Source organism: Erinaceus europaeus, chromosome 13 (assembly GCF_950295315.1).
Source record: "Erinaceus europaeus chromosome 13, mEriEur2.1, whole genome shotgun sequence".
In the NCBI taxonomy this organism is placed as follows: domain Eukaryota; kingdom Metazoa; phylum Chordata; class Mammalia; order Eulipotyphla; family Erinaceidae; genus Erinaceus; species Erinaceus europaeus.
In genome coordinates, this window is record NC_080174.1 from 47204486 (window position 1) to 47217327 (window position 12842).

The following is a 12842-nucleotide window of genomic DNA, read 5'->3' on the forward strand; positions in this document are numbered from 1 at the left end:
TGAGGCCCTGCTGCCCCCCTTCCCAGGTATGGCAGGTTGAGAGATGCTCTAGGTGACATCAGAGCAGAGACACTTCCAGGAATAAAATGGGCCTTCCTGTTGAGTCCCCATGCCTGGAACCTGGGCCAAAGCTCCTTATCAGCAGGCTGGGGATATTGGCCCAAACTGCCTCCCCAACTTGGAGCCTGCTGCCCTTCTTTTCCTCATTTTCCTCTCCTCTCACCATGTGGCCCATGAGCCCACACTCCTGCCAGTGCTTACCTTCTCTCCTTTACGGCCTGGTGGGCCACCAGGGGCCCCCTGAAGGCAAAAATATGGTCAGACACAGGTTTCCCAGACACAGGTTTCCAAGGGCTTTGAGTCATAGTAAGACCTCTTTTTTTTTTTTTCGCTTCAGTGTTATCACTGGGGTTCAGTGTCTACACTATGAATCCACTGCTCCTGGAGGCCATTTTTCTTTTTCTTTTCTTTTTTAATTTTTTTTTAACTTTTCATATTATTTGATAGGACAGAAAAAAATTGAGAGGGGAAGGGGAAGACAGACAGAAAGACCGACACCTGCAGATTTGCTTCACTGTTTGTGAGAAACAGTGAACTCCTCTAACCCGAACCCCCAACCAGGACTCCTGCTACCATGACCAATCCCCATACCTGGCCAGGAAGAAGGGCCTCTGAGGGAAGGAAAGGGTAGCAGGAGAGGCAAGGGGTACTCACTGGGGTGCCTGGCAGTCCTATCCCTGGAAGCCCAGGGAGGCCTGGGGGGCCTGGCTCTCCTGCCAGCCCCTCAGGTCCAACAAAACCAGGGTCTCCCTGAAACAGACACAAGGTAGGTATGAGAGAGCTGCCACAATTGTGGCCCCCTCCCCCCACCACTTCCCACCCCCCCAGACACCCACAATCACCTTCTGCCCTTTGGGGCCCATGACGCAGATCTCCCCAGGCCGGCCCTGGCAGGGAGAGAGGGAAAGTGGTGGGCCCCTGCTGCTGGGATAGGCCACTTACCCAGCTACCCAGCCCAAAGCCAAGCCTCAGCTCATGCTTCAATGTCCTCAGGTGTCACCCTCAGGGTGTGTGAGGTCAGAGGCTCTTAGGAAGTAGGAGGCCTGGTGAGGTTCTTGATCGTCCCATCCCCTCCTTGTGCCTTTCTGGCACAGCCTTCCCATGTGGGTCTGTTCTGCTTGAGCAAGGACAGTGTGGTGGGTGGTGAAGGTTAGGTTCCCGCAGTCCCAGAGGCCATGCTAAAGGGTTTGGGGCTGTAGTAGGGAAGGATCTGCAGCGTCCTACATCTCGGCCTGGCTTTCCCGGTGAGCCCTTGATGCCTCCATCACCCCGGTCTCCTTTTTGGCCCTGGGGAAAGAAGAGACAAGGTGATACAGGTTGAGGGAAGGATCAAGAAGAGCCAGGGTCCCTCCAGTTGGGTTAAGAACAACACAATGGCTTTCTGGACACTGTCACAGGAGGTCAGATAGCAGGAAAGTACTTCCTGAGCAGCCAGGCCACTCAGGCATCTGGGGCACTTCCCTCTCAGCCAAGGAGCTTAGGCAAGATGGGGGGGGGGGGGCTGCAAGGGATGAAGGCAGCTACCAGGTGAGCCCAGAGACACCACCTTCTAGGGGATGCTCTGGACCTTCCTGGTCCATGTCTATAAAGCCCAACGACCACCCCTAGCCCCCCACCCCTCCAAATCCAGGCCCTTTACCTTCTGGCCTGGGGAGCCTGGGAGTCCTGAGGGCCCCTGAGGTGAAGAGGGGACACAGTAGAAGGGATGAGGAAAGGAGGTTGAGGTTGGGTCAGGACCCCACTGTCTCTGCCATACTCCCTGGCCCCACACTTACCAACGGTCCTGATGCCCCCTTCTCTCCCTTCGGACCTTCTGCACACTGAGCAGGGAGATAAGGAGTTGAGAGAGGCCTGGGACTGCCTCGGGGGCTGCCTCAACCCTTCCCTTAAGACTGACCCCACACTAGTCCTGAAGTAGCCCCACCTCAGGTCTTACCTGAAGTGGGGCATCAGGGGAGGTTCGCACACAGTCATTACCCTGAGGAGAGAAAAAAAGGGTGGGGTGTGAGGCCATTGAAGATCCCATCATGGACTCTCATAGTCCCAGGTACCCCCAGAACAGAGAGGTTTCTATGCATTGATCCCCTGGCCTCCCTTGTCCCTTCATTTAGTCCAGACTGTAAATTTCCAGGGAGGTAGTGGAGTAGTGGCTCACACCCTACCCCTACCCCCAGGGCACAGCTGGGAAGGGTCCTGCTGCGGGCAGGGTGGGGGTACTTACCCGGGCTCCCTTTTCTCCTTTGAGGCCTGATGGGCCAGGCAGGCCCCGCTCACCTTTCCCTCCCTGTGGATGAGACCAAAATAGCATTTGGGAATAGAGGGAGTAAGTGGCAGCCTCAAGGAAGTGCTCCCCAACTTGTTCTCCTGTACCCTCCCCCCACACCTGGGGGCTTCAAGGAGGACAGCCCTCTTCAACCCCCACAGCACGGAGTATATGGATTCCATATGCATTCATACACACGGCTCCTACCACAAAGGTTGAACTTGGCAAATCTAAAGTCACAGGTAAACGGTATCTCCTCCCACACACACCTACCCAGAGTCAAAGCCCACACGCTGCACACTCAGGTCATAAGGCCACACATGGGGGAGTGGCAGAACCCATGATGTCACGCCAGGCTGCCTGAGTTCAAACCCCGCCTCCACCACTGACTAGCATGTACTTAAAATGAACCTCAGCTTCCTCATCAATAAAATGAGGCTCATGACAGCACCTACTTCATGGGCTTGTGGTGAGGTTAAAATGAAGGCTGGTAGCGTACACAAGTTATCATGTAAAAGTACCTGGGACAAGTCCTTGATCCCTACCATGGGTGGGGACAGGGAACTACATAAGTAGTGCAGCAGTGTTGCTGGTGTCTCTCTTTCTCTCCCTCTATCTCTCCGTCTCTCATCCTCTATAAAAAAAAAAATGACCACTGGGAATAGTGGAGCTATACAGCCACTGTGTACCTGTAATAACCTTGGTGGCGAAAGAAGAAAAGAAAAGAAACAAGACGGAGGGGAAGGGTAGGAGTATTTAGGAAAAAGGAGGGAAGGAGGAGAGAAGGGAGTGGAGAGAAGAGGAGAGGGAGGAATGGAGGGAAGGGAAAGAAAGGGGAGGAAAGGATGTAAGGCTGCAGAAAAAGTGCAGAGCACAGAGCCTGGCGTTATCAAGAGTCCCAAGAAGACATCTCCAAGGACAGTGTTGTAGCCCACAGATTCATGTAAATGAATTGACTACTGTGAGCAGACTCGATGCTGCCCTGTGAGGCCCACAGGTCTGTGGGTTCATCTTTCTCACAGGCAGGCACACAGGAGGCCACACATCTATAAAAACACGCCCCAGAGATACACGTAGCCACAGATAAACACAGTCACTCTGACACACCAGTCACACCTATGGGTACACTTGGGGCTCACTCCCCCTGCAGCAACCTGATATTGCCCACCCTCTCATACTAGGGGGGCTTCAGGAAGGTAAGAGCAGAACTTCAGAAAAGGCAATTCTTGGCATTCTTATATATACCTGCTCGCCCACTTCCCCTTCCACAGGCTCAGGTTCACACACTGTGGGAGGGCTAGGGCCACCTAAATGTCCTGCTCTCTATCTGGGACTCACCTTGGGGCCAAAGGGACCAAGTGTGACCTGGGAGAATAGAATAGAGCACATTACGTCTCAGGAAAGGAGAAGAAACCAGGGGGCCAAAGAAGGCAAGCAGTTTAGCCAGGGTCCCCCAGTACCGTGGTTAGACCTGCAGCCTGAAGCCCAGTCCCATCCCTGCTCTCTCTCTGACTTGATGGTGTAAGGTTATACGGCCTGCAGAGGGGTCTAATCTGCCATCCCTAAACTGCCTGGCTCCAACTAACTCCACCCCACTTACTAGGATAACATGGTTTCTCTGTTGCCATGGAAACCCATCATCTGGGGACCATCAGTCTTACCAAATTTGGGGAGGAGGGACTAAATGGAAAGAGGGGCAGGCAGCAGATGGGGTCTCGGTGCTGAGGAGAGCCAGAGCTGCACCCTTTGTGGGCCAGTGTGGCCTGCCAAGTCAGAATGGCAGGCCATGGGAAAGTGGTGACTCATGCTGCCCTTGGAAGAGGCATAATTGGATACCAGGTGGAATTGCATTGAAACCTTCTCCCTTGTCTCTGAATCCCCCCATGGGATGCTGGATCAGGGCCAGCTAGAGAAGGATAAGAGAGAAGGTCCTAAGCCAACGTGTGTTTGGGGGACCAGGACTGAGCTACGTCACTCAGAGGGAGTCCTTCCCTTACTCTAGGCCTTTAAGATGCTAAGGGAAGCCTTCCAAGCAAAGCAGACCTGAGTTCTGCAAGCAATGCAAAGCTGAGGTCAGCATTCAAGGTCCTGATCCCACCAGCCATCATCAGTAGCTGGTCGCCTTTCCACCATGGACCCTGACACTGCCCAGACCACAGCGGGGGAGGCTTCCTTCCATGCAGCCCTTGCTTGGGGAGGATGGGGGTGGAGGACGGCTCAGCTCTGGGGAATGGGCAGGGAGGGAGTGTAAAAATGCACAAAGACCCCTTTGTCCTCTCTCAACCAGGAAGCTGTCAAGGCAACACCCACTTCCAGAACCCCACCCCCACCCCACTCTGCACACCCCTGCTCACTCACATTGCTCTCCTGGGCACCATGGACACAGGGTGGGCACTGAAAGGGGAGATGGGCCAGGAGGTGAGTTCTGAGAGCCAAGTATCAGGCTCCCCAGCCCTCACCCCTCCCCCTGAACACACACTGAGCACAGAGCACCTCCTGTGTCCTGAGAGGTGTCTTGGGAGAGTATGAAGGGAGGAGTCCCACACAGCATGCTCAGAACCCAGGTCCCCTGGCTGAAAGTCAGGCTGTCTTCATGATGTCCATGGCCGAGTATACAGAGCCAGCACCCCCACCTGAGCTCACCCCCACCCAAGGAGAGGCAGCAGGCAGTCAGGCCCTAATGCCAGGGCCCAAGGCATGTTGGGAACTGTGGAGGTATCAAGTATCCCATGCCCAGGCTCCGGTGCCCCCACAACCTTGTCTAGGAGGCTCATGCTGGGATCCGCTCCCCTGACCCCCTTTTTCCAGTCGGAATGGGAGGCTTACCTCATTGGCAGCTGCCTCCTGATGGGCCTGGGAAGAAGGAGGGCATGAGAATAGGTGAGGAAAGGAACATTCCTCAACACCCCCCACACAAGAAGCTTCTGGGGTGAGAGCCCCAGAAAGCACTGAGTGCTATGTCCATCTCACCCCAGCCACCCATCCCTCCTCAGAGGTGGCGTCTAGGCACTGCCTAGGGGTGAGGGCAGGTGGAAGAGTGTGGGAGCTTAGTGTGTTACTCAAGGTTCCCAGACAGCAGACAGAGGGCACCCTGGGATCCCCACCCCACCTCACCCGCCCACCCTCCCTACCTTTGCTCCCCATTCTGTCTTCTGGCTAACTCTTCCCGTCAGCTGGGCATCCACCTGAGCAAAGGAAGCAAAAGGGAACTTTTGAGGAGGGAGAAATTCTGGAGCCCACACTGGAAAGGAGCACCCAGGTAGGGGCATGGACCTCAGCACCCTCGACATCTGGCACATCCCAGGACATCAAGAGCTTCTCTGGCCCCTGGCATTTACACAGGCCCCCTCACTTCCCCCCACCCATGTGATGGCGGGGAAACATGACCATGAGTCAATGGGATCCTGTGTTCCTGCACCCAAATGCTAGGCTCAGTGCCCAGCCAGAGGGCAGACTGGGGGGAAAGGGGGACTGGACTTCCCTGCCACCCTTACAGAACCTGAGAGTGGACAGGCAGCCTACTGACGTGCTGAGTATGCCCACTTGGCATTACCTCAGGCTGGACCCAGGAGGACGAACAAGCTCTGAGTGAAGTAGTGTGGCTTGGCTCAGACCCCAGGCATCCCTGACCTGGAGAGCCTGGCTTTGACTATAAGAGTAGCCCTGTCCTCACTAGAGGGACCTGGAGTGGCATCAGTCAGGATCCAGGTGCTGCCAGAGATAAATGGGCACATCTCTCAATATTAAAAGGGAATATTAATGCACAGGGCAACCCCAATGGGCTGCCTGCTTTCCTGAACCCTGTAATGGTAGTGCAGAAATAAGCAAGCCTTTCAGAGACCTCCCTACCCTGGGTACATGGCCAGCTGACCCTGGTGCCAGATGCCAGTCTAGTTAGCAGAGGGGCAGTCTCACCTGTGCCTGCCTGTGCCCATGCCTGCCTGCCCACCTTGCTCTTCTGAGGCTCCTCCAGGCAGAAGCAGCGGGTGTAGACCTTGCCCTCGGTCTGTGGGTTGATCTCGATGAGTTCATTGTTCTGGGTGTCCCGGCGAGCCTTGGAGGTCTCTGGGGGGCACTGCCAAAGGTGGGGGTAGAAGGACAGGGGTCAGGACAGAAGGCAAACTGCCCCAACCAACTCACTCACCTAAGGCCTCTGGGAAGTCCCCACCTGGCCCCCATTTCAGTACACCATCCCTCAAACTCTCCAGTCATGTGGGGCCTCAGCCACTTACCCCTCCTGGCAGGATCTCACAGCAGCCCTCCTCCAGCACAAGCTCCGGGTTGCAATAGATGTGCGCCTGCTGAAGGTCAAACTGAGGGGGGCACACAGGTCAGTGTCCCCACACTTCATCAGAGCACTCCAGACCCTGACCCGCTAGCAGGGCACAGAGACCACTCCACCCCAGGATTCACCCTGGGGGGGGGGGGGGAGGGTTTCCACCTCAGCCTGGGAAACTGTCAAGAATAGTGCTGTCACCAAAAATCAGCCTGGGTGACTGTCAAGAATAGTACTGTCACCAAAAGCAAAGCAAGACAGCACATGAAGGAAAGAGGGTGACACGGTCACGCTGGCCCCCTGGAGGAACAGGAGGAGGGCGCTCCATTCTAGCTGGGCCTTGAGGGAGCAATGGAGATTCCACAGATAGGTGGGCAAGGGGCAGCTTTCCAGGTGGAGAGAACAGCAGAGGCACAGGGGTGTGGACACATGAGTGAGGTGAGTAATAGGATGGAACTGATGGGGCAGAGCTGCGTGGAGAGCTAGTCAGGAAGATGCTGCTGTAGACATCTGCAGAGGTCAGACCATGAAGAGCCTTGAATGCCAGGTTAGTACGCGCAGGCTGCAATCTGGAGAACAAGGGAGAACCACAAGAAGATTCCAAGCAAGGGGAGAACCTGGCCCGATACAGACTGGGAAGCTCGTTCAGATACCCCAGAGTGGGGGAAGACGCCAGAGACTCACCGAGACAGGCCTGCCCTGCTCAGCATCCAAGCCCAGAAACACATGCCCCCCAGGCCTCATGGGCCGCCGGGGCCTCAGGGGCTGAGAGGACGCTGAAGTGCAGTCTATATGCATGGAGGCCACACGTTCAGCTATGCTCAGCATCAGCTTGTGCCAGCGCAGGTCAAAGAGCTGGGGCACCGCGAAGACACAGGAAACAAAGTCACCATCCTGGCCCAGGGCTCGGAGCTCCAAGGTTCGCTCTTGGCTGTTGACTTCCAGAGAAATCTGTGTGGATTCAGGAAAAGACTAGGATAGAGGCTAGAGCATGAAAAAGTTCAGGTTCCTGAGCACACTTCACGTTGTTGGGAAAGTGAGATCCAGAAAGGCCTGGGCTCTCAGAGCAGTCCATCATGAAAGAATAAGAGGTGGTGGCTGGGGAGACAGTTCAACTGCCAGAGCAGTGAACTCATATGCTGAGGCTCTCAGCTCAATTCCCAGCACCATATGCACAGGAGTGGTGCTCTGGCCTCAATCTCTTTCTCCCTCTCTCTCTCCTCCCACCATGTGAAACTATCTCTCAAATGTAATAAATAAAATAAACCTTAGGAGAAAGAGGAAGAAAGAAAGAAAAGAAGGAAGGAAGGGAGGGAGGGAGGGAAGGAGGGAGGGAGGGAGGGAGGGAGGAAGGAAGGAAGGAAGGAAGGAAGGAAGGAAGGAAGGAAGGAAGGAACTGGGCAGTGGCACACCTGGTTGAGCACACACATCACTATGCACAAGGACCTGTGTTCAGGGCCCCAGTCCTCACCCGCAGGGAGGAAGCTTGATGAGCAGTGCAACAGGCTGCAGCTCGCGTCCCCACCCCCCTCCCTGTCTCTCCCTTCCCTCTTGACTTCTCTTGATTTCTACCAGATAATATATATATATACATATTAAAAATAAAGAAAAAAGAATGGAATAGGTAGCTGCTGGTGGGCTTGGGGATAGCCTCAGGCAGGCACTGAGATGGAGCAGAGAGGTGCCGGCAATCAGCCTAGACCAGAAGTTGAGCTGGTGTTGCTGCCCCATGCTCCAAGAGCAATAGGAGGTGAGTGGGGGGAACCAGCTTACCTGTGGGTATCCTTGGGCATCAGTCACTTGAAACAGGTACCATGTGTTCTGGTGGGTGTGTTTCTTCAGCAACAATGTCAGCACCAGGGCAAACTCACCAGGGAGCCCTTGAGGGAATACTCGCCTGAAGGTGGAGCAGGAAGTGTTCTCAGGCTCAGGAGAGAGCCCACCTGCTGCCCACCCTTGACCCTCAGGCTTGCGAGAGCTACACAGACAGCAGGCAGACCCACACCTCCAAACTGACACACTAGCACACACATCTATCTATTCCAGAGGTGTGAACTGAATGCCACCTATGCACCAGACACAGGAGCTGGCTGCTGGAGATAAAAGCAGTGAAAATAAATTTTTTAAAAAAAAATTTAAAAAAGAAAAAAATCTCCTCCTCTTTGTCTTTCCCTCCTCTCTCCATTTCTCTCTGTCCTATCCAACAACAACGACATCAATAACAACTACAACAATAAACAAGAGCAACAAAATGGAATGAATAAATAAATAAATAAATAAAAAGCAGTGAAAATAGCAGCCAGAGAGATAGCAAAGCTGTAGAGCAACAGACTTCATGCCCAACATTCGAAGTTTAATCCCCAGCACCAACCACTATAAGCCAGATCGGAGCTTTGCTCTGGTCTGTCACTGTCTCATGAAAATCAATATTTTTTGTTTCTTTTTTTAAATTTTTTATATTTATTTTCCCTTTTTTTGCCCTTGTTGTTTTTTATTGTTCTTGTAGTTCTTGTTGTTATTGTTGATGTCGTCATTGTTAAATAAGACAGAAAGAAATGGAGAGAGGAGGGGAAGACAGAGAGTGGAAGAGAAAGATAGACACCTGCAGACCTGCTTCATCACCTGTGAAGCGACTCCCCTGCAGGTGGGGAGCTGGGGGCTGGAACCATGATCCTTACGCTGGTCCTTGCACTTTGCGCTACTTGCGCTTAACCCACTGCACTACTGCCCAACTCTCTGAAAATAAATATGTTTTAAAGAGTGGCAAAGAGACCAGGAAGTAGTGCACCTGGTTGAGTGCACATGTGTGAAGACCTGGGTTCAAGTTCCTGGTCCTCATCTGCAAAGAGGGAAACTTCACAAACACTGAATTATTGTTGTAGGTGTCTCCTTTTTCTCTCCCTCTCAGTCTTCCCTTCATTTTCTGTCTATCTCTCTCAAAAGAAGGAGGAGGTGGAAGTAGAGGAGGAGGGGCTTGAGGAGGAGGAGAAGTAGTGGTGGTAGTAGTAGCAGAAAAAGAAAAGAAAGAGAAAGGAAGGAAGAAAGAGGAAAAGTGGCCTCCAAGAGCGGTGGATTCATCCTGAAGGCACTGAGTCCCGGCAATAACCCTGGTAACAACAACAACATTTTTAAATTAAAAATGAAAATAAAGAGTGGTGAAAACAGAGAAGGAGGTTGCCTTCATGAGGGCTTCAAGTCTGATATAAGGGGTGTCAGGATGAGCAGGACACAAACAACCCCCAGGATGACTACAGCACAAAGTCATTACAACTGTTGTGAGTGCTTCCCTGGAAGCCAGGATGCCCTAGGCAGAATAGTCTGACCCAGGACTATTCTGGGAGGCGAGACACTGAAAAAAAGATGAAAGCATTCACCATGGCTCAAGCAGCAAGCAAGGAAGGACATTCAGGAAGAGGAGGCTGGAGAGGTAAGCAGGGCCAGACCACCCAGGCCCTGTGGGTGTTTGGACGGCACACATGTGGGCACTCACAGGCATGCATACAGAGGATGCTGCCAGGCTCCCACCCACGTTCTAGGGCCCTCATGGTGCCCATAGGACTCAGGCCTATTCCACCACTCACTGCTAGCCAGAGATAGGGAAGGAACAGAGGCAAGTGTGCAAGGGAGCCCGAGGTGGGGGGGGGGCGGGCGGGCAAGCAAGTTGGTTCCTGGCAGGCGGCAGCACAAACTGTCCTAGAGGTGACCCCTGGAATCAGGCCTCTTCTCCAGGGCTACTGGATAAGTGTGGTCAGTGTGGACTCGTGGCGGTTGCCTTGGGCCCTTTACCTCATGGGCTGAGTAATCCGGGTCGCCCCCAGCCGCAGAATGAGAGGTCCCTTGGGGTTTCGGATCTTCTTGATGGCAGATATCTTCATAAGGTTGAGTCGGCGGATGAGGCTGAAGCCTTTAGGGGAGACACCAGATGGAGAGGGGCAGGTAAAGGGGCACTAAACAGGTCACTCCAGAAACATGGAAGTGGGATGGAGGAGAGGGACACAGCAGATGAGGTGGCACTCACCTGTCACATTGATAGATAAATCACTTCTGTGTTCCAGTTTGAGTCCTTCTTGTTGAGAAGGTGGACACTGCTCACCTGAAAGAGAATAGGCAGTGGGGAACTGTTTGAGCACAAATACATCAAGCTCTGGGGGAACCCGAGAAGGAGCAAGCTTGCACTCCCTATTCTTGACCTACATGTAGAGAATCAAACAACTGTTGGGGGTTGGGCAGTGGTGCACTCAGTTAAGAGCACATAGTACAAGGAAGCACAAGGACCCATGCAAGGATCCAGGTTCAAGTCCCCACTCCCCACCTGCAGGGGAAAAGTCTCACAAGTGAGCAGTGAAGCCAGTCTGTAGGTGTCTGTCTCTCTCCCTCTCTACCTGCCTCCCGCCCCTCTTAATTTCTCTTTCTCCTGTCCAATAAAATGGGGAAAAAATGGCCGCCAGGAGCAGTGGATTTGTAGTGCTAGGACCAAGGCCCATCAATAACACTGGGGGCAAAAAAAAAAAGTAAATAAAAAACAATTGTTTATATTTATCATCCATTTGAAAAAAGAGAAAGAAGAGAATCATAGCATCACTCACTCTGGCACATGTGATATTGGGGATCAAACTAGGGTTCTTACACTTGAAAATCTAGTGTTATTTAAACTGCACCACCTCTTGGTCACACCTTATTCTGGATCTTTAGCCAGGCTTTCAACTTTTGCCTTTTAATGCTAGCAAGACTACCCTAGGAACCAGAAGGAACCCTAGCATACACATGAGGAAACTAAGACCCAGAGACTGAAGCCAGGCCCAAGGCTACTAAACAAGTTTACAGCAGAGCAGAATTCACACCAGAATTTCTAGCATTCAGATCACCCAAGACCCGAAGTCAGGGACCAGGGACATAAGAAAGAGAATGGGGAGTTGGGCGGTAGCGCAGTGAGTTAAGTGCAAGTGGCGCAAAGCACAAGTACTGGTGTAAGGATTCCGGTTTGGTTCGAGCCCCCAACTCCCCACCTGCAGGGGAGTCGCTTCACAAGCTGTGAAGCAGGTCTGCCAATGTCATTCTTTCTCTCCCCCTCTCTGTCTTCCCCTCCTCTCTCCATTTCTCTCTGTCCTATCCAACAACAATGACATCAATAATAACTACAACAATAAAACAACAAAGGCAACAAAAGGGAATAAATAAATAAATATTTTAAAAAGAAAAAAGAGAGAGAGAGAGAGAATGATAGGAAGCCCTGGGAAGCCCTAGAGCTGGGATGAGGTAGGGACCAGTGTAACCACCTGTGTTCCCTACAGACATACACCCAAGTGGGGGTGAGAGGAGCACTTCAGAGATAAGCAAATGCCAGGCAGGGAAATACAACATGCCCACTGTGTTAAATACAAGTGAACATGCGTGTCTGCTCCTGTGAGTTGCAGGTGCCAATGCCACCAGGGATGCCATGTGCAGCTTATATGCATGTTCTCAGTAATGGGTGGGGTTCTACTTCCAACTCCAAAGCAGACAAGTAGGCCAGGTGCAGATCCGAGCTACCAGAATGACTTTTCACTGGAAAACCACCTTGTAAAAGAGTGACCTGAGGAGACCACAAGCTCAAGGGACCAACAGGACCTTGGGGATCCACACAGGCCAGATTAAGGAGGTAAAGTCTCTTAAACCTTGGGGCAGCAGAGTGTACATTACTATGCATGAGAACCTGGATTTAAGCCCCAGTTCCCCACGTGAAAAGTGGGGGAAGCTTCATGAGTGGTACAGCAGTGTTTAGGTGTCTCTCTTTCTCCTTCTCTCACTCCCTCTATGGCCCCCTCCCTCATTATTTATCTCTGTTTCTATCAAGAGAGAAAAAGAAAGAGAGACAGAAAGGTTGCCAGGAACAACAGATTCGTTGTACAGACATCAAGCCCTAGGGACAACCTGGGTGGCTAGATAGATAAACTCACTGGCTTAGTCATTCACTCACTCACTCTAAAACTATACAAATGAAAGCTAGAGACCTGCTGCCTCTCTGGGGCTGTTCGAGCAGAAGTTGGGAGATACAACAGGAGAAATGGGCGTTTGAATCAAAAGACTGTGCTCATCAATGCAGACTGGATGGTTGGGATAAGGCAGTGACCACAGCCCTTAGAAGCTGGGCACTGGACTCCCTGGATGCCTGGCTGGAGGAGAAAACTTGCATCCCCAGGTCCGGTAAACCCACTGGAGTCTCCCTCCCCCAGGTCTGGACAGAAAGACTATCACTGTCTTCAG

At 52.6% G+C, this 12842-nt stretch overlaps 1 protein-coding gene across 7 annotated transcripts in view; it reads right to left on the bottom strand.

Annotated features, from left to right (window-relative positions):
- COL16A1 (collagen type XVI alpha 1 chain) overlaps positions 1-12842 on the bottom strand; it is a 59247-nt gene that overhangs the window by 43375 nt on the left and 3030 nt on the right. For all 7 annotated transcript variants that reach the window (XM_060205740.1, XM_060205738.1, XM_060205739.1 and 4 more), the window contains exons 3-20: positions 10618-10692; positions 10386-10503; positions 8373-8496; positions 7284-7550; positions 6556-6636; positions 6273-6398; positions 5455-5508; positions 5150-5176; positions 4682-4717; positions 3662-3688; positions 2282-2344; positions 1997-2038; positions 1836-1880; positions 1700-1735; positions 1285-1347; positions 903-947; positions 715-810; positions 262-300 (exon numbers count right to left, since the gene is read on the bottom strand). In XM_060205740.1, the coding sequence (XP_060061723.1) occupies positions 262-300; positions 715-810; positions 903-947; positions 1285-1347; positions 1700-1735; positions 1836-1880; positions 1997-2038; positions 2282-2344; positions 3662-3688; positions 4682-4717; positions 5150-5176; positions 5455-5508; positions 6273-6398; positions 6556-6636; positions 7284-7550; positions 8373-8496; positions 10386-10503; positions 10618-10692 (1364 nt within the window). The remainder of the gene's footprint in view (positions 1-261; positions 301-714; positions 811-902; positions 948-1284; positions 1348-1699; positions 1736-1835; positions 1881-1996; positions 2039-2281; positions 2345-3661; positions 3689-4681; positions 4718-5149; positions 5177-5454; positions 5509-6272; positions 6399-6555; positions 6637-7283; positions 7551-8372; positions 8497-10385; positions 10504-10617; positions 10693-12842) is intronic.